The sequence below is a fragment of the Pristiophorus japonicus genome, chromosome 17, assembly GCF_044704955.1.
Source record: "Pristiophorus japonicus isolate sPriJap1 chromosome 17, sPriJap1.hap1, whole genome shotgun sequence".
Lineage (NCBI taxonomy): Eukaryota > Metazoa > Chordata > Chondrichthyes > Pristiophoridae > Pristiophorus > Pristiophorus japonicus.
Window position 1 is genome coordinate 10,423,110 of NC_091993.1, and position 27,572 is coordinate 10,450,681.

The 27,572-nt window shown below is 39.8% G+C and overlaps 1 protein-coding gene across 5 annotated transcripts in view; it reads left to right on the forward strand.

The window, feature by feature from the left end:
* The first annotated feature begins 824 nt into the window (after nt 1–824).
* tcf12 (transcription factor 12) overlaps nt 825–27,572 on the forward strand; it is a 318,722-nt gene continuing 291,974 nt past the window's right edge. For 4 of the 5 annotated variants that reach the window (XM_070858348.1, XM_070858350.1, XM_070858351.1 and 1 more), the window contains exons 1-3: nt 935–1,092; nt 1,713–1,799; nt 2,454–2,526. In XM_070858348.1, coding sequence (XP_070714449.1) covers nt 1,728–1,799; nt 2,454–2,526 — 145 coding nt within the window. In that variant the 5' untranslated portion in view covers nt 935–1,092; nt 1,713–1,727. The other variant, XM_070858349.1, reaches the window with a different exon arrangement.

Below are 27,572 nucleotides of genomic sequence, written 5' to 3' on the forward strand. Positions count from 1 at the left end.
CAATTTATTTTGTCTTGTGCATAAATAGATTTGTTTTATAGTTGCTGGTAAAATAAACTTATTTCCTTTCCCATGCCATAAATCAAATTCTAAATATTAGATTTCGTTTCATTTTAGATGAGTAATTTTGATCTTCCTGTGCACAGCTCTTTATGACAATTAAATAGTTTCACATAGCAAACCACAATTTGATCTTGCAACGATACACAATTTAAGAATGACATTTTTAATTATTGCAAGTTTTAAAACTATGTACGTATGACCTACAAGACATGGTCCTTTATCACCATTTGATGAGAGTTGCTTAGTTTTTAAATAACCGCATTAGTAAGTATGATTGCTATTTATTTGGAGACATGGTTCTTTTCTATTTCATTTGTGTCAGTTATTCTGAAACGTTATATATTCAGCAAACATTGCCCCGAGGATGAATATATATATGCCTCGACACTGGAGAAAGATAACATCTGATTGGTCATGGGTGTTATTCGACCCCATCAACTAATCTGCTGTCAATCAAAGACAGGGCAAAGCATAGACCGCCTCACCGCCGCACAAACAAAGGATCCTCTTTAACCCATTGTCGTTCATTTCTTGCAATCTCCAAGATGCAAGACCAAAAACGACTTTAAAGATCAAATTGCACATTGCACAGAAAATTCCCACCTTCAGACATTGGGGAGAGAGAGAGAGAGAGAGAGGAGGGGGTTCTTCAGCGTCAATATTTGTAGCTTTTTTTCCCTCCTCCTCCTCCTCCTCCTGTGCACGGGTCGGAGGGATACCGCGTCTTGGTTCAGCGTGGTGACGCGCCCCCCCCCCCAACCCCCAAAAACATGTCCGCTTGAAGGAGCCGCGGGGCTGCGGAGGGCGCAAGAGAGAGAGAGAGAGAGAGAGAGAGGCGCGACCGCCCGCCTGCCTGTCACACTCAGTCAGTGCTCGGCGGGGAGGAGGAGGAGGAAGCAGGCTGGGGAAAGTGGGGAGGGGAAGATTTTAAAAGGGGGAGAAAAAAAATTACACCTCGCCCCCTCCCCTCCCGGCCTGAGGCGCTACCCGCTGGCGGAGGTTGGATGTTTGGTGGAGGGGGAGAGCGAGGTGAGTGAGTGAGTGAGAAACAGGGCGAGGGCTGGGCCGGGCTCGGCACACATTGCCTAAAGTTAGGCTGCGAGTGTAGTGTTAGGGGAGCTGCTGCTAGCGGGCTTCGGGCTTGGGGCTTGGGCCTTGGGGGGGGCTCCCCGGTTAGGGGGGGGGCTCCCCCGTCTCCACACAACCTCGCTGCAGCCGCCTTTAAACTCCCAAAAAACATAGCAAAGGATTTATTTTTACATGAAAGGGGACTGCCCCCCTCCCCCCTTTTTAAAAAAAAACGTAATGCTGGGTTGTTTTTATTTACCTTGCTGAGGTCTTTATGTGGACTGATGTTAACGTATAGCATGCTTGTCACTTCTTGTACAGTAACTGCTGTACTTGTGTGTCTCGGTGAGGGACGCGCGCTCTCTGCCTGCGGCAGGGTATTTTTGGTGCCTGCTGCAGACTTTTACTTGCACGTCAAGTTTTTCTCGAGTCTTTTATTAGTGAGTCGGAGCCTTCCTTGGATATAATTTCCAGCCACCCCCTCAGCACACTTTGATTTCCCTTTTCTTTTGTTAAATCCTTCAATCAACTGTGTTTTTTTTTGAGTAATGAGTATTACTATGTTTTGTTCTTGGGTTTAGGGAGAGTAAATCAAGATGAATCCACAGCAGCGGATGGCCGCTATAGGAACGGACAAGGAATTGAGCGATCTGCTGGATTTTAGTGCGGTATGATGCTTGGAGGCTTTATTATTAATACGGGTTGCCCATCACTGTAAAAAGCGTGTGGCGTTGCCTGCGCCTAGCTTAATCAAAAGGAGACACCTGAAGTTTGATGTGTCTAGACTTAAGTCCAGTAGTTTTTAGGGGGCAGGTTCACTGGGAAATTACTGACAACCGTTTGAAGTAATGCGGCGTATAGCACGAGCTTAATTTTCATGTCAGCATTGAATTATTTCAGAATTCGTGTATCGCCTGAAGTTACCCGTGGATATTCTGACTAGCTTCAGTTTTCTACTGATTAGTGTTGTCAGATAAATGGTAGTGGCAAGTATATATAATTATTATAAATCGTCCAGTATTTTAATAGAAATGACTCATTTTGATAATTACTCAACTTACAGTCTAGACAATCAGTAAAGGCTATAATAAAGTACATTCAATTATCTGTTTACAATATTGTTTTGAATTGGTGTTATAAATATTTAAAAAGTAAAGCGTTCTCACGTGTGACACACTGAGCCTATATTTTTTGACTACATCAGAAAGGATACATATTCTATTATCAGTAGAGTCTGCCATTAAATAGGTTCAGATGTGCTGAATATCATGGTCTAACACTTATAGATTAATCATTAATCTTGATACATTCCTTTTTTTTAGATGTTTTCTCCTCCTGTTAATAGTGGAAAGAACGGACCAACCACACTTGCAAGCAGTCAATTTGGTGGCTCAGGTAAGGCTAAAATACGATCTGAAGTGCTGCGATTGACATTTTTTGATGGTTTTATTAATAATACGCAAATTGTTTTCTAATTGTACAACAGATATGTATCAAACTTGGAGGATTTATTTGTCCATTTAGTGTAGGAATGTTCTGAATGCGAGCATCAGATGTGCTGACTGAAAAGTGCTAATTTTCTTGTTTGCATGTTGTCGTGCCAGCAAATGTTTGGGATGACTAGGACATATTAAACCTCTTGCGGGTAGCACTAGAATCTTAATTTGGAGGTTCTAAGGATTAGTGTAGAGACTGTAAGTGATGTGTTTTGAAATAGAATCCTGTAAAGGGTTTTTGTTGACAATTGTGATAAGAAAACAGTTTAAAAGGCTTAATTTTGTTTTTTATAAATTAAGTATTGAATTCTAGATCTGGGGGTAGTGGTATTTCAAGTTGGGTTTAATTTGTCAAACATTTAGTTTGGTTGATCCATTTAAGAAATGACTGAATAATTTACAGTTTTGTACAGCGTTACTTAATTTGTAGCATTTTGTGTTATAACTTGTAAGGAGTAACAACAGTAATAATGGTTACTAATTAGTTTGTAGTAACTTGCTGTATTTTCTACAGAAGTAAGGTGGTATTGAGTGTTCCACTTTGTGACCATACTAATAGAAGAGGCTGTGCAGTCAACTTGCATCTCATAATAAAGCATTAGAATTACTTAACTATAATCTAGATCTAAAGCTCAATATTTTAAATTAAGCCTATTTCTGATACTTGGCAGTTATTTTGCCGTTTTTATGACCTGGGTTTTTGGGAGGAACTTCTTGTTAGGTCAGAATCGTAATGCTACTTTTAGGTAGTGAATTTGCATCAATAAAAAGTTACTTCCAACCAGACTTAAGTTATAATGTAAATGAGTGTAACATGGAAAAACCCAGGGTAGTTTTAGACTAGGTAAATTATGTCCATCAGGAATTTACTCTTATTGTATGTATATTTACATTTGCTTCCATTTTATTCAATAGAATGCACATCCTTGGTGACTGTTTTCTGCGCACTATTTAAAGTTAGTTGAAAAGACTAGTTGCACAGATCTGTGCATGTTTGGTAGTTAGGGACATATATATTGACCTTAAAGGCTTTTTAATTTGTCAGCTTTCTTATTACATGTTTCATTCTGACTGAAGAAACTTTTTCCATGATACATCAGATAGTATTGCTGCTTATTTAGATACTTACATTAGTTTTGACAAAACTTAAATAGGATTATTAACCACAGTTATTTAAGGGAATGTTTTGCATTTTTATTCTGCTTGTAATAAACTAGTAAATTATAGATTTATCTTTCAATTAATTCGAGGGTAATGTTCCATGAGTTAATCCTTTGGTTTACACGTCATTATGTATGATGGAAGTGGAGAAAATTGAAAATTATCAACAAAACCTTTACCTTCAATATAATGTAGAAATGACCTGCAATATAAAACAGAAATTATAAATATGTAAAATAGTGGATATTTGTGTATAAGAGAGCAATTTAATTCTTGCAGTTTAGCTGTTTAAATGTCTGGAGCTTCACTTTATTTGCGTATGACATCTAAACTTGATTAGATACTGCTCAATAAAAGCTCAGAAGCATTCTCCACATGAGCAACCTTTTCACAGGCCTGTATGCTAATGCTGAATGAATCTGTTTGAGGCATAAGATTGTGCTTTTGAGTGTTTACATAGAATCTTATCATCCTTCCCCACCACAAAATTTGTATCTGATTTGTGTGTTTAGTACTAGTTACTGAGATATCGATTGTATTTTGGGTTATTAAACAGCTTTTTCTCTTTCAACAGTTGTAGCAGACTCCCTGTGAGGAAGCGATGCCCTTTGTAATGTGAGAGTGTATGTCTTGGGTTGCATAAGTTACGCAGTTACCCTATGTTTCAGTAACACCGCACTAGAATTTATGTAGAATTCCCGTAATTCCTATCAATTTGAACATGTAAGTGCTGCAGGTCACACCAGACTTTATATATTGGCTAAAGTTGCTGTGTTTTTGTAGAAATTAAATGATTATGGATCAGAGCAAGGCTATATACCACATAGCATAAGACACAGTACTTTTAGAATGCATATACTTCTGTAGCTACAATTAAACATCCCAGCTTTTTTTCACCGTTCATGAATTCTTTAGGCGATAATTTTTTTTTAAGCTGTAGTGATCATTTGCACAAACTTGAGTTTCTTGGAGTATTTTGCAGATGAGCTCTTGTACTCCTGAACTACAGAAAGTCCCAGTTCATAAAACTCACATTTTCTTTGAAGATGAGACTTTCCATTGTGAGAAAAGCAATACTACTAATTTGACATTTGCGCACACACCACCTGAATATCTCGAGACTAAGATATAATTCGAGATGTAGCTCATAAAATGATTATAAGCGAGTAAATACATGTTGTATGGAATCTTAGCTGGTGTAATACTGTGTTAACTGCAAGCCAAGAGATGCTGTTCTGCCTCATTGTAGACCTAGGGCTGCATTAAAATAGTTGTTCACAACCATTTAAAATAAAGTCTAATTTATGCACAAGATCAAAATAAACTTTCATTAACTAGTCTCCAGCTGACGAACTCGACATTCATTTTAAGGAAAAGAAATGGGATCAGTTTTAAAAATAACATTTATCATGTGTGAGCTGAATGCAGCATGTTCAAAATCAAATACATTTTTGCCAGTACTGTTATTTAAGATGTATCCTAAGCCACTTAACATTATCTGATTGGATGACAAATATTATCTAATTATATAGTTCAACTGGCTGGGATGTTTAGATCTGAGATTGAATGCTTCTGCTGGATTAAATTGTTAATTTAGTATCTTTCAATATGTATGTATTTTGGTCAATGATAGGATATTAAATTTGCAGTAACATAACTGTATCGATTGTTTTTTTTTTCCACTGTCTTCTCATATTTTGGAATTTAAAATTTTTGTTACGACTAAACTATGGGAGGGATTTTTACCATTGTACTTCTAATAAAAGGCTGAGAGATTTTTGATAAATTTCAAACATCTGTAGGACACCCTGCTGCCTTTTACACTTAATATGTATGCTTTTCCTCCTTATGGGGTGAATTGCTGTGCGTTGACTGTTCTTCAGGGCTAGAGCACTTTTGATTTTAAACTGAAAGACAGCCTTAAAGATGGAGTAGTTTTCCTTGAAATAACAGTTTCATACATTATTTTAATTTAATTTTTTTTTTCTTCCAGTGATACTCTTAACAGGAAGCCATTTCAATAATAATATTAGGAAGCGATCTTCTGTAACAACCCTGAAAGATTGGGCTGGCCAATTGTGCCCCTTTGCTGCTTTATCTTGAGATCAGTGGTCAAACCTGAGAGGTTCACAAGTGTAAACTTGGCTCAGTTGGTAGCATTCATACCTGCGTCAGGTTGTGGATTCAAGTCCCTCCAGGACTTGATCGCATAATTCAGGCTAACACTTCAGTTGGAAATATCTTTTGAATGAGATTGTAAAGCAAGGCTCGATCTGGCTGTTATTGATCACACGGCACTATTTGAAGAAGAGCAGGGAGTTCTACCAATGTTCTTGCTGAAATTGCATAGAATTTACAGCAGAGAAACAGGCCATTTGGCCCAACTGGTCTATGCCGGTATTTATGCTCCACATGAGCATCTTCCCATCCTACTTCTTCTAACCCTATCAGCATAAGGACATTCTTCCTTTAACCAACACAATCCAAAGCAGGTTAACAGGTTATTCATTTAATTTGCTGCATGTGGGTCATGGCTGTGTGCATATTTACTGCCACAATTGCCTACATAATAGTGACTACACTTGAAAAAAATATTGAATTCATATGATGTGCTTTGGAACATCCTGACCACACAATAAGGTACTGTAGAAATGAAAATCATTCCTTTTCTGCGAGGGTTGATACTACACCATGCAGTTCACATCCTCACCTGAGACACAGGGAGCTGGCAATGAGGGTTGCAATAAAGTTAAGCTATAAATGATCAGCTACTCCATGGAAAATTATGGTTCTTCTACTGCTGAGATTATGGGAATATTTTCCATGGACTGGAACTCGTCGGTGTTGAGAAAACTGAAATCTGTATGTATCTGAAATGTAAGCTGTGTTCACGTTAATAAAATCACACTATAGGGGTTACGTATTAGGTTTTGCTTACTAGCGTTAGAGGGGTGGTCTAGGTGACATCCCACACCGTGAAGCATGGGCATGATGTGTAATGCTTCAGGTGAACAGTCCACCCAGGTCGTGTCCGAGCACTATTGTCACCAGTCATGGATCTTTTTGGACATTTTTTTAAAATTAGAAAATAAATCAGCTGCAGATTGTGTAAAGCAGTACCCAATGGGATGTTTCATTCCAGCAGGGTAAGCTCTGAGACATCGCCTGTAATATTACAATGGACATTTTGAGAGAGTATTTCATTGTCCAACACATTTATGACAAACATACAAGTTAGATGGGTCAGCAGGTGGATAGAATCAACATGTTTTGTGCATCTTGTAATTCGTGAACTTGGCAGGTAAGTTGCATTAGAACATTGTGAATGCATGATGACATTAGTACTTTTATTCCTAATGCATCTCGTACAACACAAGCATACAATCAGGCATTTAAAGGGCAACTTTCAAACTTACAAAAGTGAAATTTGAGCTTTATAAGTCACATTTGGAGGACTGGGCTTCTGGAAGATGTTTGTAAAGGTCAATGCCACATAAAAATGTGAGGTATTTTATGTAAATATGAACAAAAAGAATCTGAAGATCATGTGTGTTTCCAGTTGCTCGCAGAACTTGTTTATACACATTGGGGTGTATGTGTAAGCCAGTGAGCAATTGAACATTGTAAATTAGCTATAGAAATGGAAGTTGCTTCTAACATTGAAGTCCTGAAGTCTCTTGCATGCTCCACACTTGAGCATGTAATCATAGAATTTATACCGAGTTAACATGCAATGAAGTTGATGACTTGCTGCAATCGCAAAAAATCACTGGCTAAGGAACAACATAGCAAGGACCTAAAAAAATTGTTTTTTTGCAGAAGTAAAAATCTTCAAAATGTGGCTGATGATGAATGTTCTAAATACAGACATTCTTCCAGTAAATGCCTCAATCTGCATTTATCAGATAGTGGAATCCATTCTGTGCAAATATATGCAGTTCAGACTGAAGGCTTTTTACTTGTCAGCAAAACATTGTTTTCTGAAGCTTGCAATACTCGCAAAATCCTAGCTTTGTATGTCCCAAGTTTAGTGGACACAGAAAAAACCTACTTGGCCATTGAGGAATCTGCTGTCCAGTTAACCAAGTTGAACTAAGATACTGGCGATTACTGCTTTTTACAGAACAGTACAAGCCAAATGTGAGTGTTGGTACAAGTCCTGCTTTGCTTTTCCAGTCTATGATGTGAATAATCTATCTTTGCTTTGGTAATCGTATTGGAGCACTGTTGCAGGAAATGGCTGGTAAGAACGATTGGGAAAATCTAGAAATTTCAAGGAAGTTTTGCACTGCTTGTCACAGTTGGCAACATCTGTGTTGTGCAAAATCTACAATCCATGAATAAAATATAACCTTGCCGTGTTGCAGAGAAAACCATCTTCTGCTCTGGATTTGATGCAGCCTAACACCTTTAAAACCAGTGGGCTGGATGAGGATGACCTATTCCATGCAAGAGTCTACTACAATATTGTAGAGATGGGGCAGGACTCTATAACTGGGGTATCCACTTAACACTGGGTGGCTTTAAATGCTCCTGGTTGAAGAAAAACTTAGTTCTTGAAGCAGCTGATCTGCTAGCAGGGAATAAAAACACTGCCGTAGCAATTTACCAACTGCAGGTGCTGATTGAAGGGGTAAGCAGAACTGCTGGAGGCGAGAGCTCTGCGTCAACCCACTGCGCTTCTGCTGTGAATGCTGTCTCTGATTAAAGAGGAAAGAACCCGATTCTATCAACTACTGTCGACATGTTAACGTGCAACAGGAAACCATTGGATAGCAATTGCGATGTTGGAATCTTGGCTTGGAAAGAAGCAAGTGATACATGCTGGAGTTCCAATGTGGAGTCGAGCAGCAAAATTTGAACCATTGTTCACCAGCGTCAGTGGGAAAGCCATGTGAGTGGGACTCATAAAGGCAGCAGAAACTGATTAAGGCTTACAAATGTAGGGTAGGGGGAGTGGGTTTGGGTGCAGGAAACACTGGGTCAGTGGTCAGGATTCAGACAGGGAGGTCATGGTGAAGTGTTGCATTTGGGATGGTTGGGCTATGGGAATTAGGACGTTTAATGGCTAGGTCTGTATGATCGCTTTTGGGACTTTTAGTCAGGTGATTTGTTTATTGGCCTCACGTCGGAAATGATACTCCGCACATGCAGCGATTTAAAGGCTGGTTTGTGCCACTGTTCATGGGAATTGTATGGGTGTTTTGCTGAGAAAGTTGGATAGGAAGGGCCATGAAATTTAGGGAAAGATGTACTGAAGATTAGAGGTAGTTATGAGCAGAAGAGGGAATTGGATTCGAAGATGGAATGGTTAGTCTTTTTTTTAAATGGTTGATTTAAAAAAAATTACATTATCAACTTTAATTTTAGGGGTGCATCGCAGGATGGGTGGAGATCTGTTATGGTGGTGGTATAATGGATAAATTTTGTTTTTGTTGCAATGTGGAATTTTTCGGATGGAATGTGGGGAGAAATGGTCGACAAATACTAATTTGAACAAAATGCAGACATTTAACCAATGAGGTGTAGAGAAATTGATTGACATATATAAGATTAAAAATGTTGCTATAAAGATATAAATTTCTTGGCTGATCGTGTTAGGAGGAATCTCCAATGGACAACAGTGCCAATAAAGAGATGCAATGTAACCAGGTTCAGAGGATTTGGATGTGTTGGGTAATTGGGCCAATGGGTGGCCAATATAGTTCACTGTGAGTCACAGTACAGTAATTAGCCTGGGGAGATGCCAACAGGTGTGTGCGCTAAACGGAGCAATCATTCAACATGTTCATTAGGAAATAGATTTAGTAGATATTGTGGATAAGACGACAAATATCTGCCACAAATCTTGGCTGACAGGAATAGCAAATAAAATCTTGGATTTCAACAACAACTAGAGTGGGAAACAAATCAAGAAGTTTGTTGCTGTGTAAGGATTTGGTCAGATCCCAGTGTGCAGTATGGTCATTAAATCATAGGATGGATGTTATTACCTTTTTGGGAGACAACAGACTAGCAACCATAGTTCTTTTATCAGGAAATCGGTTATAAAGAAATACTTGAGAAGTTGAACTTGCTCATCCTAAATGAGACTTTTAGGTGAACTAATTCGTTTTCAAGATTCTGAAGGGGTGGGCACAGTTGGTCCAAGCAAATTGCTCACCGTGTCGAAGGGTTGAAATACTAGGAAGATTTATGCAATAAGTAACCAGAGAACACCATAAAAGTGAAAAAGGGACAACTAGATGCATTTTTTAAGGTAATGGATTGTACGTACGGTGAGATAATTGCCATTATAAATTGATCAAAAGGGAAAGGCTTGTTGGGTCTAATGTCCTTTTCTTGTTCCTGCATAAGTCTTTTGATTTAGAGGTGGGTACAAGGAGTGCAAGATATTGGATTTAAAAAATGTTCAATATTATGGTATGTAATAGAGTTGTAATTTTCTTTGTCGGTGCAGAGAAAAAACAATTGAGTGCTTTGACATGGCAATTGCTTAGTGAAGAAAGTCATAAACAACTGATTACAGCAGAAATGAAGGATTTTTAGGAAGGGTCATTCAAACAGCCATTACTTTATTTGTGATGTCTAAAAAAGCTAACTTTTTGGGATGGTTCAATGTTTAAGTTTTGGTGAAGTTCTTGTTTGGTAAGTGGCTGCTTGTCATTCCATAGGTACATAGCAATGACTTTGAGAGTGGGGAATGGTATATTGGCAATCTTAACATTAAATCTATTGTTCATGGTTACGTTCATCTTCACAGCACTTAATTGCAAAAGAATACATGTTTTTTGGTTATGATGAATGCTCCAACCAATGTAACCAGTAAATTTCTTACGAGTCTTTTCAAACATGATTGGTATTTTGGGGACCCCTTGCAGAGGAAAATCAACCAATTAATGCTGATGACTGCAGTTAATAGCATAGCCTCCAAATTGTATCATTTTTATTTAAGCAAGTGAAATTTTTTGAATTGTGCAGTATTTAGTGTGATTCAATGAATAATTCAGTCATCAGTTCCAAGTATGAAGGATTACAGTTGCCTTGATAGACTGTAGAAGCTGGGGTTGTTTGAGATGTTTAAAATCATTAAGGTTTCAGATAGTTTATATTTATTTACCCAATTTCAGTGGCTATAGGATCGATGACCATAGGGCACAGATTTAAGATAATTGACAGAAGAACCAGAAGTGACATAAGGAAAAACATTTTTAAGCAACGAGTAGTTAGGATTTGGAATGCACTGCCAGATAGGGTGGTGGATACAGATTCATTAGTAGCCTTCAAAAGGGAATTGGATAAATACTCAAAGGGAAAAAAATTGTAGGGATATGGGGAAAGAGTGGGACTAACTGGATTGCTCTTCGAAAGAGCTAATGCAGACTCAATGGGCTGAATGGCCTCCTCCGGTGCTGTGCTATTCTATGATTCTATGATATCAGTAGATGTTACTGCAGTCTTTGGTTCAGTGGCGCCACAAAGAAATGAAAGCCATGAAATCTCTGCTATGGAAATAAATTGGTATTGGGTGGGTGGTGAAGAAAGAGAATCCACATTGTTTTGTATGTACTAATATTGTGATTGTATCAAGCTAACCTTTTGAAGGATTAGAAATTAATCCAGGGTTCAACATTGCTGATGGAATACTTTTTCTGTGTACTTTGAGTATCATATCTGCAGCCTAGTTGCATTTGAATGTCAGATTTTAAGTTAGATATTTGATAAATGATACTGAAGTAGTAATTTTTCTCTTCCCTTAATCTGTGATTTTGGCTGCAAACCTGGCCTGTCCCTCTTAAGGCCAGTGTTTGAGCACCCTGTGTGGGAATCCAGGTAGTTGTAGCTGCTTGTAAATCGTACACTGCTGAATGAAATGCCTGAAATTGTCTGACTTATTATTAAAAGACCAGTTATGAAACAGGAATGTGATGAAAGTGTGTTCAGCACAACTTGGAGATCTCTCATGGCGTTGCATCTTATGAGTAGTTTTCTGCTCATGATTAAACCATGTTGTGCACAATTTATTTTTTACTAAAGTGATTTGGACTTTTTAAAAGCAGGAAATCAAAATAGTCTTTCATGCTTTCATTGTTTGGAAAGGAAACTCTAGACTGAAAAACACTGGTAAGGAGCAGCCTGGATCAAGTGATTGGTGCATGGGGTATGTGACTGAGAGTGCACACTAGTTGTTGCTTTCGCAGATCTCCTGTGGCACTGCTTACAACAATTTGGACAATACATGTCTTTATAAAGACAGCTGTATTATGCTGTGTAATGCACAATGTATTATTGTAATACCAATGTGTTCTGCTGCCAAGGTGAATCTGTGGCCCCTTAAGGCCACAACGTCTAATTATGGTTAACTTTGGGTGAGGCTAGAGTTTTATTCTTAAAGATATTCTGATTGTTGTCAGTTAAAATATTTTCCACAGTGTGACACAGCTTCACCTTGGCATATTGTGCTTTACATAGTAAAATGCTTATAAAATAGTGAATCACACAGCTTAGTGATCATTGCCATTGGAGAATAGCTAGTGTTTTTAAAAATAAGCAAGTCATTGATCTGGAGCCTGAATGTATAAGCAGTATAAGCATTTACAAATTTCTCCTGACCTCCATGGATTTGTCTTTTTACAGCCGTGGCCTCTAAGGTACAGGCCAGGTTTGCAGCTAAACAGCACAACTGCGCTCCAACCCAAGATTACCTGGTGACCAATGTCACCAGAGAGTTGCGAGCATAGATTTTAATAATGGCTGTGTTTAGTTATAGGAAAAACCTTTCAACCACTTGGACAGTGAAAGTCGTTTTCAGTTTCAGAAAATTCTTTTTTTTAATGGATGTGACAAGCACATGGCGGTTGAAAATTCAGAATAATGCTGTTTATACCTGCTGTTTTGTTTTTTGGGATGGGAAAATCATTCAAAATGGTGCAGCAGCTCCCAGCTAATGTATTTAGATTTTGACAACATATTGTATTATCTAAGATGACATCAGAGAATTTGTGCACAATCAGTTAATGGAATATTTCTAACTACCCTTGAAGACCTATTACTTTTGGTAGATTTGATGTCATCCTATCAATAGAGGCAATTAGTGGTATTCTGAATAGTGGCTTTCTTTCATGCAAAGTGGCTTTTATTTACTCTTCTGTAAGCTTGAAATTCCAATAATTGAAGTACAGAAAGCACACTTAGCTGATGTCAAGGGAGAAAGGCGCTTTGTTTTCGAGTGCAGATTTTTTTTCCAGTATTGTCCATTGATTTTAACAATTAACTCTATGTTACCTACAGATACACAGGGACAGCACCACAGTTTTGCTAATTTAATTTTTCCATGCTGATTTTTGTGTGTGAATGATTCTGCAGCTGCATATTTTTGTCCAAAGTCAGTGCTCCTGATGGTTGAGATTTGGGATGAGGATAGTATCTTCAGGCCACTTATTTTTCCTTTTATTATCCCCTCCATTGCCATAGAGATGGTGAGGAAATTGGTGAGCATGTATTTGCACACCTGATTGCATATCTACATAGCTCGAGGATATCTTTGGCAGAGATCTGGTTAAAGATTGCCTACTTAACCTTTTGTTGGAAATGGTGCAGAGAGAAACAAAAAAGCATCACAGATATTTAATTAAGTTCTCATGTTTTTTGGGTAATATAGGTGCTGTGCAGTAATTGTTTTATATTTATATTGCCATTTGGAACAGTAGATTAGTATAGATTTCTGATTTGAATTGAGATTCTCTGCATGTAGATTGGCTAGAGATTTTGATAAGAACATAGAGCATAAAAAATAGGAGTTCTTGAGCTTGCTCTGCCATTTACTATCATGGCTGATCTGATCTTGGATTCAGCTCCACTTCCCTGCCCGCTCCCCATAACCCTTCACTCCCTTATCGTTCAAAAATATGTCTATCTCCACCTTAAGTATATTCAATGCCCCAGTCTCCACAGCTCTCTGGGGCAGAGAATTCAACAGTTTTACGACCCTCAGAAGAAATTTCTCCTCATCTCGATTCTAAATGGGCGACCCCTTATTCTTAAACTATAAACAGTGTAGTCATGGGAATGAGGTATGTGTGTTCCCTACAAAGTCATGTCCCTGAACCTTAATTGAGCGAGGAAACCAAGATGGCAGCCGAAAGGATTTTCAAAAAAATATTTAAAGCAATTCCATTGGTTCCACTTCCTTTATTGGTGGACAATGCCAACTGCTCATTCTTGATTTTTAGTGTTCATACACCTTTCGGCATTCCTTGTTGGTAGATTTTGTTCTTGGATTTCCTGTTGTGTTTGATACATTTCTCATCTGTTCAATTGGGATGTGTTGTTTCATGAATATAATATTTGAGTCAATCAAGTCTAAGAATGACATTGAAATGTGCCACCTCTACTGACTTGGCGGACTTAGCACTGATTGATTGATGGGATTGAAGGCCGATAAATCCCCGGGGCCTGATAGTCTGCATCCCAGAATACTTAAGGAAGTGGCCCTAGAAATAGTGGATGCATTGGTGATCATTTTCCAACAGTCTATCGACTCTGGATCAGTTCCTATGGACTGGAAGGTAGCTAATGTAACACCACTTTTTTAAAAAAAAGGAGGGAGAGAGAAAACGGGTAATTATAGACCGGTTAGCCTGACATCAGTAGTGGGGAAAATGTTGGAATCAATCATTAAGGATGAAATAGCGGCGCATTTGGAAAGCAGTGACAGGATCGGTCCAAGTCAGCATGGATTTATGAAAGGGAAATCATGCTTGACAAATCTTCTTGAATTTTTGAGGATGTAACTAGTAGAGTGGACAAGGGAGAATCAGTGAATGTGGTGTATTTGGACTTTCAAAAGGCCTTTAACAAGGTTCCACAAGAGATTGGTGTGCAAAATCAAAGCACATGGTATTGGGGGTAATGTACTGACGTGGATAGAGAATTGGTTGCCAGACAGGAAGCAGAGAGTCGGGATAAACGGGTCCTTTTTCGGAATGGGAGGTAGTGACTAGTGGAGTACCGCAGGGCTCAGTGCTGGGACCCCAGCTCTTTACAATATACATTAATGATTTAGATGAAGGAATTGAGTGTAATATCTCCAAGTTTGCAGATGACACTAAACTGGCTGGCGGTGTGAGCTGTGAGGAGGACGCTAAGAGGCTGTAGGGTGATTTGGATAGGTTAGGAGAGTGGGCAAATGCATTGCAGCTGCGATATAATGTGGATAAATGTGAGGTTATCCACTTTGGTGGCAAAAACACGAATGCAGAATATTATCTGAATGATGGCAGATTAGGAAAAGGGGAGGTGCAATGCGACTTGAGTGTCATGATTCATCAGTTATTGAAAGTTGGCATGCAGGTACAACAGGTGGTGAAGAAGGCAAATGGCATGTTGGTCTTTATAGCTGGGGGATTTGAGTATAGGAGCAGGAAAGTCTTACTGCAGTTGTAAAGAGCCTTGGTGAGGCCTCACCTGGAATATTGTGTTCAGTTTTGGTCTCCTAATCTGAGGAAGGACGTTCTTGCTATTGAGGGAGTGCAGCGAAGGTTCACCAGACTGATTCCAGGGATGGCTGGACTGACATATGAGGAGAGATGGGATCAACTGGGCCTTTATTCACTGGAGTTTAGAAGGATGAGAGGGGATCTCATAGAAACGTATAAAATTCTGACGGGACTGGACAGGTTACATGCGGGAAGAATGTTCCCGATGTTGGGGAAGTCCAGAACCAGGGGACACAGTCTAAGGATAAGGGGTAGGTCATTTAGGACCGAGATGAAGAGAAACTTCTTCACTCAGAGTTGTTAACCTGTGGAATTCCCTGCTGCAGAGAGCTGTTGATGTCAGTTTATTGGATATATTCAAGAGGGAGTTAGATATGGCTAAAGAGATCAAGGGGTATGGAGAGAAAGCAGGAAAGGGGTACTGAGGGAATGATCAGCCATGATCTTATTCAATGGTGTTGCACACTCGAAGGGCTGAATGACCTACTCCTGCACCTATTTTCTATGATTGGGGATTGAATGTGGGACCTCCCTGGCCCACATGTTTCACCTACACACTAAAGCTGGTAAGCCATCAAGAAAGTAACTTTTGGAACTTAATTCTTTGATATAGCTGACTTGGGATTTAATTTACTGTGCAAATCCTGTGTTTTATGTTGCACTGAAACACTAAATATTCATTTATGTAATAAAGCAGATTCCACCCATCTCAGTTTGTACTGGCAGCCACTCTACCTTTCCTGAATGCCCTCTCCTGCTGCTGCTCCAGGAGATCAAACACTACTAGCAGGAATTTGTGAGAGGATTTCTCACTGGGCATCAGCCAGGAGCCAAGAGTGGCGCTGATCTCTGTCTCTAAACTTGGACATGCAAGACACTGACTGAAACACTAATTGTGCAACATGAATGCTTGGCGTGTGTGGTGTTCACTAGAAAGTTGAAAGTAAATCTACTAGTGTTGCAACTTTTGAGAGGGTAAACAGTGAAAATTTTATTTTGACTGGTCAATGAGGACATTAATTTAAGACTTTGTGCTTTAGAGTATAAAAGGGGAGGTTAGTGGAAATTTTTCCACCCAAAGGGTTATTTGTATATGGAATGCATTGTGTACAAAAGCCAAAAAGTTATATAAAACACTGGTTCGTCCTCAGATGGAGTATTGTGTCCATTTCTGGATACCACACTTTAGGAAGGGTGTTAAATCATTGGGGGAGGGTACCGAAGAGATTTATTAGAATAGTTCCAGGGTTGAGGGATTACAGTTGTGTGGATAGACTGGAGAAGCTGGGGTTGTTCTCCTTGGAGCAGAGAAGGCTAAGAGGAGATTTGATGGAGGTGTTTAAAATCAGGAAGCGTTTAGATAGAATAAAGAAAGCAAAACTGTTTCCAATGGCTGAAGGTCAATGACCAGAGGGCACAGATTTAAGGTGATTGGCAACAGAACCAGAGGCGACATGAGGAAAACCTTTTTTACACAATGATTGGTTAGGATTTGGAATGCACTGCCTGATGGGATGATGGATGCAGATTTATTAGTCGCCTTCAAAAGGGAATTGGATAAATACTTGAAGGAGAAAAAATTGCAGGCATATGGGGAAAGGGCGGGGGAGTGGGACAAACTGGATTGCTTTTCGAAGGAGCTGGCACAGACTCGATGGGCCGAATGGCCTCCTGTGCTGTACTAGTCTATTATAAGTGAGTTTTGAAACTGCGTCAGTCACTATATTTAGGGGACAATTGAATGAATACTTGGCAGAAAGATGTTGATAGACATGGATAATGTATGGTAATGGAATTAGAGTAGATAGCTCCAATGTTCAGAGACTAAAAAGATCCTGCTCCTAAATCCATCTTTTTTTGTCTCTGGTAAAATCTCTTTTTTAAAAAAAAAAATTTGTAGCACTGCCACTTAGTGTTGTGATTATTGCAGCAGTGCATTGAGGTCTACTGTCTCATTGGGTTCAAGCAAGGATTGAACAGAACAAATTTCCCCTGCATCTCTGACTTCTTACATCTGTACATTCTTCCCATGGCAATCTGTAATTGCATCTGTCTCCCCCTTTGTTCAAGGTGCTGACTGCTGCTGGGATCTGGTTCCAAGGGCGCTGTCTTGACCCCGATATCCCTCTAATGTGGCTCTTTTTCATATGGGAACCTAGTCAATGAGTATTGGTGAGATATTCAACCAGATCCAATCCTGTCCTTTCTCATTGGCTGTGCACATCTATTATCTTGCAGACTGTTGGGTAATGATCAGGAATATAAACTTGTGATAACTTCTCCCCTCCCCTTAGTAAAGATCTCAGGCCAATTCGAGTGCACCTGCTGCCACCCTGATTGAGATCAGTTAAATCAGTACAGGCAGGGGATAGAGCTTGGGGACTTGCAGGTCTTAATGACTTATTTTCACACTGAGAAGTGGCCATGTCAATCGAGTGATGGAAAGAGCTAAGAAATTGTGGATTGGATCATGTTAGCTTGGCTCAGTCGATCAGAGTGTCATGGATTCAAGCCTTACTCCAGGATTGAGCATATTATCAAGACTGACAGTTCAGTGCAGTAGTGAGGGAATGCAGCATTGTCAGAGCTGCTGTCTTTTGGATGAGACATTGAACTGAGTCATGGTCTTCCTGTTCAGGTGAACATACAAGCGCCCACGGCACTATTTGAAGAACAACAGGAAAATTCTCCTGGTGTCATGACTAACATTTATCCTTCAGCCAACACCAACAAAAAATAGATTAACTGGCCGTTATCTGATTGTGTTTGTTGGACCTTGCTGTGCACATATTGGCTGCTGCACTTGCCTGTATAACAAGTGACTGCATGTCAAAACAAAAAGTAATTAATTGGCTGTGAAGTGCTTTGGATGTAGAAGTGTTTTATAAATGCAGGTGCATTCTTTTAATCCTGTCTCTCCTGAGTTCAGCTTTTATGTGGCAGCAGAGTACAAAGGCTGATGACAGGCCCGAGGACTGCGATGCATTTGGGTTTTTGAACCTCAGAACTGCAGCAGGGATTTCTTGCATATTTGATTGAATAGTTTATTTTGGTCTCAGTCTTGTTTGTGAATGATGGTGTGGTTCCTGGCTCATTGATCATTCATCACCAAGACCTTCAAAATTGTGAAATTCCTTGGCGTGAAGGCTTTGCCTTTCTGCAAGCTTTTCAAAACCTCAACCTGCTTTCATCTATTTGCTACTTCATCTTTGCGATTTTGTTGAGTTTTGTTATGTTTGGGTGCATGGCAAGTTTATCTGAAAAGAATGCATTTAGAAATGTCTATATTTTAACAATTTCTGCCTTTAAATTTCAAAATCACCCATGCAACTGTAAATTAGGACCTTGAGGGAGTAGGGAAAAAGAGGAAGTGGGGTGAAACGTCTAGCCTTGTATACCATAATTAGTAACCACTCTGAGATTATTTTTGAGTTAACAGAAATGTGAGAAACTGATGTTTCTTCCTCCCCGCCCTGTTGTTCCTATACAGTATTTAGATGTGCTATAAATCACTTCTTGCTTTGCTTATCAATTATACAATGAAAGCTGGTGTTTTAAATATCTTAACGAGCAAACTGGTTACAATCCATCCTACTCCAACTGAAAAGTAAGGTGGAGACTGTGCCATTGTGATTTTCGTTGCATTTTCAGGCAACAGAAAAATCAAGGCACTTCTAATTTTTTGACAGATGCCGCTTGTATTATGGACACTTAACCAGCATCCTGATGCTCGTAATACTTCTGAGGTTCTATAATTGGAACTAAATTTGTGTATTTTGAATTGTACCCTCTGAATTGCATTTTGGGGATTTAGACGAGAGTTTATTTGTTGTTTGATTTATATTAAACTCTGCACACATTTGTCAAATGCTGAATGTGGACCTTCTGGGGAGAGGGTTATTTTTATTCCTAATGAAGCTCATTGTGATACAAAACACACCGCAACATATACTGATATCTTGAATGTGCACCTGGATGACACATTTCATTTAGCACTTGCGAAGGCTCTGTGAACTGGGGGAATGACGAGGCTGTCTTGATTATACCAGCACAACATTTCTATTATAAAATGAGCTTGAAGGGATGATTGCATTTTCTAAAATCTTAATGTAGTCTAACAAATGAGTATTCTGTAATATTACATAATAGTTCCTGACTAACCGAGCAAAATGTGGGATAAACTTGCTTCCTTTAGGCTTTGGTGGTATTTTCTAAATTGCTATAATTAAATTATTTTCTACTTTTGCAAAATCTTAGTTTCAGTGTTTTAATTAACCCACAACACAGGATTGAACACAAGGTTTCAGCACCTGCTTTATGGTGTCTGAAGTATTGTATTTAACTGGAAGCAGCTGGTTATTTTGGGGTATCTACCTGACCTTTTAGCCAGTGGGAAAAGTCTGCTTTTATGCTTTATAATCCACAACTGAAAATTGGTGTCTTTTAAATGACAGTGTGCCTGGTGCTGCAGGGATGATTCAGTCAGAGTTTGGACATCTTTCATTCATGTGTCATAGATCATTTCAGACTTTGTTACTGAGGAACATGATGTTTCCATAGCAATTGTGATCTGTTGAAAGCGAGTGGTGCCTGAGGAAGTTGCTGAATCTTTTAGTCTCTTTTATTTCAAAAATAGTCTGGTTAAATTTAAAAGATTACAATTTTACAATGGAAATAGACCTTCAACTTTAAATAGATTTTTACCTTGTGTCCATATGGATTGGAATACTGTACTTTTTTGCTGCTGTAAATTTTTGTATATGTCTCTTGTAACCTCTTTTTAAAAAAAAACTTGGGTCAGAGGTTAGGTCATAACCGGTGGAAAGGAGGGTTGGTACTAAGGGTAGCTATAGCAATTATGAACAAAAATGGAATTGCTCAAAGTAGTAGTAAAAGTGCTAGCCTGTGAAAATGTGAACCAGATCACGTTTTTCCCCTTACAACACTTGATTTGTGCAGGTGGTGTTTAGAGAAGAGTTCACTGCAATTGTTTAAGATTTACTTGGTTTTAAAATTGGCTTTGGAGTGCATTTGGACATTTTGCAATAAGGAAAGATGCTACTTTAGTGGTGTTTTCAGCACACACAAAGGAAGATTATGCTGAGTCTGCAGTAATAGGTGAATTGCCAATTGAGACAAATTCTGCATCTAAGGCAGTTTTGGAAAATTGATGCAGATCATTTTTAGGATGTCTTTTTTTGGTTACATTCTAAGCTTTGAGAGAATAAAATGCTTTGGAGGAAACGGCTGTACCTTATTGTTTCCAGAGAACATCAATATTAAGCAAAATTAATTTGAGGTCTTTAACCTTGAATTTCTGTGCTATCCTGTTCATTCATTCTCGTCTATAAATTACTTCTGCAATACTAAAACTAATACATTAAGGCAGTAACAAAAATTGAATTGCAGTAGTTCTGAATATTGCAGTAGTTCACAAATATAGTATTTGTGTAAATATAATTCATGTTTTCTACAATACATTTCAACATTACACCTTACTGTGTCAGAACCCCTAACCTGGTCAACTGGCTTATTTCCTGAGCAAACTTGGGTGTTTTTAAAAAGAAAAGATTTTCTGCCGATAAGTGTTCATTTGTGAAACATTTCCTGTACCTATTTCTAATGCCCTCACTTTAAACTTAGAACTCCCCTCCCCACCCCACAAAGAAAATGTATTGTGGCCCATAATTGTAACTTTAATCTAAAGCAGTGTGATTTCAGAATGAACGACAGTGTCTTCTGCATTCATAATGAGCTGAGCTAAAATAAAATTTGATTTTATTATTACTGGAATAAAATTACAGTAGAAACGGTTTACATGCAGGTAAATTGTTGAATGTGGAATTTCTTGCATTCGTGTGCAGGACATAATGTGACCTAGTCCACCTCCTGTTTGTATCCCCCCTTCTTTTCCCTTGCCTACCCCAACTTCTGATTTTTCTTCAGGTGTTCTCTGTACGGAAGATGCAGAGTGCTGCATGCTATTAAGAGGTTTGCCGATTCGTGGGATCTTGCCTCCAGAGACCATTCCAAAACAAAACAACACACCCTGAACAGTGGAGTGGAGGAAGGCAAAGAGTTGCAACCCTAATATTGCATCAAGGAGTAGCAAAGACCGACAGAACAGTGAGAAGCTGATGACGCCGTTACCCTTACGGCAACATTAAGTTGATCCTTTTATATATGTCTCGCTAGCTGGTGGGGGTGGGGAGAGAGAAATACAATCAAATGTTTAAAAAAAAAGGTAAAGACCAGCTGTTCATTGAGCCTGCCCCATCTTGGAATGGTGCAACTTCTGCATACTGTCACCCCATTCCTTTTCCCCCTTCCAACACAGCCATCCAATCTCCTGCGAAGGTCATAAAACAAAATAACAACTTTCGGCGAAAAGCCTGGGAATTCACTCTGACCCTCGGAAGTTCTTTTTTGTAACATAAAAGCTCCAGGAGACTACGGGTGTCACCATCCTGACACCCATTCTATATGTATATATGTTGGACTCTCAGGAAGTTGTCCAGATCCTTTTTGAATGCTTGTAGTGAATCTGCACTTGCTGCATGTGCCAGTAGCTTATTCCAGAGATTGATGACTCCCTCCGAAAAGAAGTACTTCCTTGCTTCTAATCTAGTTCTTGGCTCTTGAAATTTATACTCGAGTCTCGTTGTCCTCCATAGCCTATCTAGCTTGAATAGTGTATCCACTTGGACTGAGTCTAATTTTACATAGATTCTTTCATTATTTTATACATCTCATTCGAATATCTCCCAAGCCTATCTATTCTAAAGTAAAAAGCCACAGCTTTCTGTGTATACTGAAAACCAAGGACCTGTAAATTAGGTATCAATCTTGTAGCGCCGCTGACCCTTTTCCAGGGCTTCTACAACTGCTGCTGTGAGGGGAGCAAAATAGGGCTCAATATTCTAGATGTAGCCTGACCAAGGATGCTATTTCTTCGGATATATTGCCAAGAAAGTTAAACATAAAATAACACCCTATTTGCTTTTGCACTTGGCACCGACATTCAGTGACTCATGCACTATAATCCCCAGGTCCTTCTGCTTAGCAGCCTTGAGCACTCAACTCTGAAAGGTCGATAAGATACTTGGAGTTGCATCTACAGAAGTGCATTACACTACATTGTCTATATTAAAATAAATTTTCTCGATGCTCACTGCTCCATTGTATCTAGAACTTCCTGCAATCTTTTTTTCTCTTCTAAGGCCCTTGTATCTGCACATATCTTTTTGTCATGTGCAAACTTGCTGATAATTCTTGTAATGCCTTCATTCAGATTGTTGCTAAAAATATAGAGCCATAACTCGAACACCATTCCACTTGTGACTAAACCATCATCATCATCATCATATGCAGGCCCTCGAAACGAGGATGACTTGCTTCCACGCCGAAAAGGGATGAGTTCACAGGTGTTTCAATGAAGGACCTAATATTCCAGATCCTGAACTACATGTTGAAGGGTGGAAGATGCATGTGTGTAGATTTTTTTAATGTGTGGTGGCCGTTGCACACCAACCACCTCATGGGCTTGACAGAGCTGGGTCTTGGTCTAGTGGCAAGGATTAACCAAGACGACTGGAGACCAGCTCTGCTGCACGGACCTAGTGCGCGCACAAATCGCAGTGTGGGCTGGCCCCTGCTGCCCCTGGGCCCCAAACTCTTGCGCCTCTCCTGCGCTCTGATCACATCCCTCTATGAACTCTTGCCGCTCCTTCGTCCCGGCCTCGCCACTCCTGCTGTTCCTGCCTGCACTGCAATCAACCGTCGCCCTCCTGCAGCGCACACACAACCACCACCATTAATAACTACTTTCTGTCTGAGAATGCAACCAGTTCTTTACTCAGCCCAAAATCTGTCATAGTCAATCCACAAGACTCAACCTTGCTTAGTAGTCTCGGACACAGGCTTTTTGCAAGTCGATTCACAATGTCACCTGGGCTTCTAATATTATCAATTTTGTAACTTCCTCAAACAATTAAACTAAGTTGGTGAGATTGAACCTTGTTTTCCAGAAGTCATGCTGAGATTCCTTAATAATGTCTTCTCTTTCCAAGTAGTTATACAATGCATCTCTAATCTCTTCCAGCAACTAGCCTATAACTGAAATTGAAGTAATGGGCCTGTATATTGGTACAATGGATTATTCCCATGGATTGGAGAGAGGCCCAATATCCTGGTTAGCTACGAAATATCTGAACAAGAGGCTTGCAGAACACAGCTCCCATTTCATTAAGTATACTTGGGTTAATGGCTTCAGGACGAGCAGCCCGATCTATTTTCATATCTGGCCAGGACTATATCCGCATGTACTTAGACACATACAGCACCCTATCATTGAATTATTGATAACACACATCATCATCTTTAGTGAAGAATGATGTCGAGTAGCCATAAAAAAAACCTGACCTTTTCTGAGGCTATACCAAATCTGTCCTGTTGAATCCTTCAATGGCCTTATATTGTCCTTCATGACTCCTAACATTGCTGGAAAAAACTTAGCTATTACTAATATACCAATCCACTATCACCTTCTCCAGTGTCATTATTTTGCTGTTCTAATAAGAGCTTTAGTTGCCTTCCACTGCGTTGAACACGCACTCTGCTGTTGTGAGTTATTTTCCTGGTATGCGCGGCATTTAGTGGAAGCACTGACACAGTAGTTCTGAGCCACGCTTGTAGCGCTCTGGGCTGCCGCACAGCAGGCAATGACGGCATCGCCATGCACGGTGATGCTTTAGTGCCCAGCAGCAACCCCTTTCCGCCCCACGGCAGAAATTGGCTAGCACCCTGAAAGGCTGCCGCGAGCATTGTCCACGCCAGCCTCACGGGTCGCGAACTGGGCTGACATCTGCGATGGAGAGGAATTTAAAGGGGCGGTTGTCCTTTTGGCCAACTCACCGGTCGGCCTGCCTTGAGACTCCGTGGTGTAGTCCAGGCAGCCATCGTGCAGCCCGGCACTCTGTTTGGGACCACGCCGCCCTGGTGGCCCAGTAGAGGCCATCAGACACCCTGAAGAATGCACAGTGGCCCTCCCCTTTAACGGAAAGGGAGGGGAATTGAAACGAGTCAGCGCTACGCGGAGAAGCCGCATAGTGCTGCAAATCCCGCCCGAGTAGCTCCCCGGATACCGCCCCAACAGGAAGTGGAGTGTGCGACATTGCACTCCCATTTCCCCATTTCGTGGCCAGGGCAGGACTTCCGCGCTGGGTGCAGGAAGTTCCTCCCTGACTGGGTTACTGCCCCCAAATAGGGCACTGGGGGATTTCGCCCCCTATATGTCTTGCCCTTGAGGTGCTCAAGAGATTAAAGTTAATATTTTTGTTCACTACTGTCCTTTTATGGGCTGTGACATTGCTGAAGAAGTGCCAAGAAACATTTAGGACAAGATGTTGGACTGTTTGACATACCTTATTTCTTGGAAAACAAACTGAGTTATTCTTTGTAAGTGCAGCGGTGTCGAGTTCTTTTGAATTTACTTGTGTAATTTCATGTGTTGTGCAATTCAAGCAACTGCTCTAGAGCCAATTTTCTGTGAATGTAGGTCTTGTGTTTAAATAGTCCTCGCTATAAAAGTTATGCTGATACATACTGCATGATGTGATAAAAGCAGTTTGCCTTCTGATTTTAAGTGATTGAATAACTACAATTAATTTATAGTTGAGTCGCAATGCCAAAGTAAAGAAAGAAAAAGAACTTGCATTTTGTATTTATCTTGCCGTATATCCTCAAAGCACTTTATAATCGATGGATTATATCATGTCCTCAGGACCTCCTAAAGCACTTAACAATCAGTGAAATATTTTAGAAGTGCAGTCACTCGTTATGCAAGTAAATGTGGGCAAACGGGAAGGCCCCAATTAAAAAAAAAAATAACATTCCCAACAGACTGTGTAAATGCCAACTCCTATTTGCTTTTGATGATCAAAATCTGTTTTATTATTTGTAATATTTTCCATCTTTACAGTTAAGGTTTGTAGTTCTGTGGAGTCTCTGATTTGAGGCAAGAAATACAGAGAAATGAATATTAAAACATTCCCGTTGGATTGGCTCGATAAACATCCTTGTTATTTAAAGGTGTAATAGCGGTTTTTCCCTTGGAAATAATTTTATTATAAGGAAATGCAAATAACATTTAAAACGTGCATAATTTTCCTATTGGCAATCGAGGCTCAACTTTATCAAGTTTAATATGCTTCTTTTGTCTTTTTAAAAAAAAAAAAAGATCTTTCCTATCACCTAAGCAGGGTGCACACTTAACTTTGCCGTCTTTTTAAAAAAAAAAAGCACTGGCACTGCGCATGCGCAGCTACTTCTGGTTGGTGATTAAGGGGGCATATTAGCCAGGACAGTGCCAGGGATCTCTCTTGTCCACCTGATCGGAAGCCTGCCTTAGTTAGGTGTCTTATCTGACATTGCAGCATTCGCTCAGCACTGCTGAGGTTGTAATCCACATTACTTCTTTGAGTACTGCATAATTTTGTTTTTAAGATGATCCCACTGTATCTAGAAAGAATGAATGATTGATTATATTGTGCCTTTCACAGGCTCAGGATGTCCCAGTGTACTTCAGTCAATGAAGTACTTTATAATGTAGGGAAACATGGCAGCCAATTTGCACACAGCAATGTTCCACAAATAGCAATGTGATAAATGGATAGATTGTCTATATTTGATGGTGCTGGTTGAGGGAAAAATCTTGGCCAGGACACCGGGAACACTTGCTTGTGGGACCTTTTAATCAACCTGAAAGAGCAGAAGGGGCCTTAGTTTCGCATTTCACCTGAGAGGATGGCATCGCCAACAATGAAGCACTCCATCATTACTGCACTGAAATGTCAGCCTGGATTATGTGCTCAAGTTTCCTGGAGTGAGGCTTGAACCCACGGTCATCTGACTCTGGGAGAGTGCTATTGCTGAGCCAAGGCTGATGCTTGTGTTCTTGGATGGATTATTGCCCATTTTCTGTGATAGCTTGCTGTCCGTGTTGATACAGTATTTCCTATCCTGGTGTTGGTGCGCTCCGTTAGAGTTGCTGACTGTGAAGTCTTTTATTTAAAAAAGGGCAGCGAAACTTAAGCCCGTGATGTTTATTTTAACAGGAGTCAAAAATAGAAAACGGAGGGGGCTTCTTGGAGAACAGCTTAACAAAAACAGATTAATATTCAATGTACAGTACGATTGTGTTGATTTAATTCTAACTAATATTGACTTAATCTTAATGAGTGGAATTTAATCTCTATTTTGCATGAACTCAGTCATTGTGGACTTTGTGCAAAGACACAAACCTGTTTTTGGTCAATATGATTTGTTTCCATGGAAGTTTGCATATATTTCAATAACACCTAAAAGTACTTTGTCTGGTGTGACACATTGGCTTATTGGGGTTGGGCTTTTGTAACAAATTTATGATTAGCAAGAAAAATATTTCATACATTCGACCTGGGGAAGGTGAAGAGTAGCCCATGTTGCAGAATACATTGAGATGTGTGTGATGCAACCAATGGCAAGCTTAATGAATACTGTTACATATGTATACTTGTATTTACTCTGTACAGGTATTTAACGAGGCTTCACAGGTTGGAGAGGCACTCTGGAGACCTGCAATAAAAGACTTAAGGTCACACCATACTTTGAGCTCAGAGTTCAGTCTGACTCTTTCTCCATACACAACAAATACTAGTACTCCTCAAGTTGGGATGGTCATGGTGGTGAATGGAACAATCTTTTTGGCACTTAATAGGTCAGGTGTAACACAGCTTGATGCAGAGTAAATCTCCATTTCATTTAACAGTCTGCCATCCTTAATCTCTGAACACACCCCCCCCCCCCCCCCCCCCACTGTACCAATATAAACTTTTCAGAATGGCAGGCAGTGACTAGTGGGGTGCCGCAAGGTTCTGTGCTGGGGCCCCAGCTGTTTACATTGTACATTAATGATTTAGACGAGGGGATTAAATGCAGTATCTCCAAATTTGCGGATGACACTAAGTTGGGTGGCAGTGTGAGCTGCGAGGAGGATGCTATTAGGCTGCAGAGTGACTTGGATAGGTTAGGTGAGTGGGCAAATGCATGGCAGATGAAGTATAATGTGGATAAATGTGAGGTTATCCACTTTGGTGGTAAAAACAGAGAGACAGACTATTATCTGAATGGTGACAGATTAGGAAAAGGGAAGGTGCAACGAGACCTGGGTGTCATGGTACATCAGTCATTGAAGGTTAGCATGCAGGTACAGCAGGCGGTTAAGAAAGCAAATGGCATGTTGGCCTTC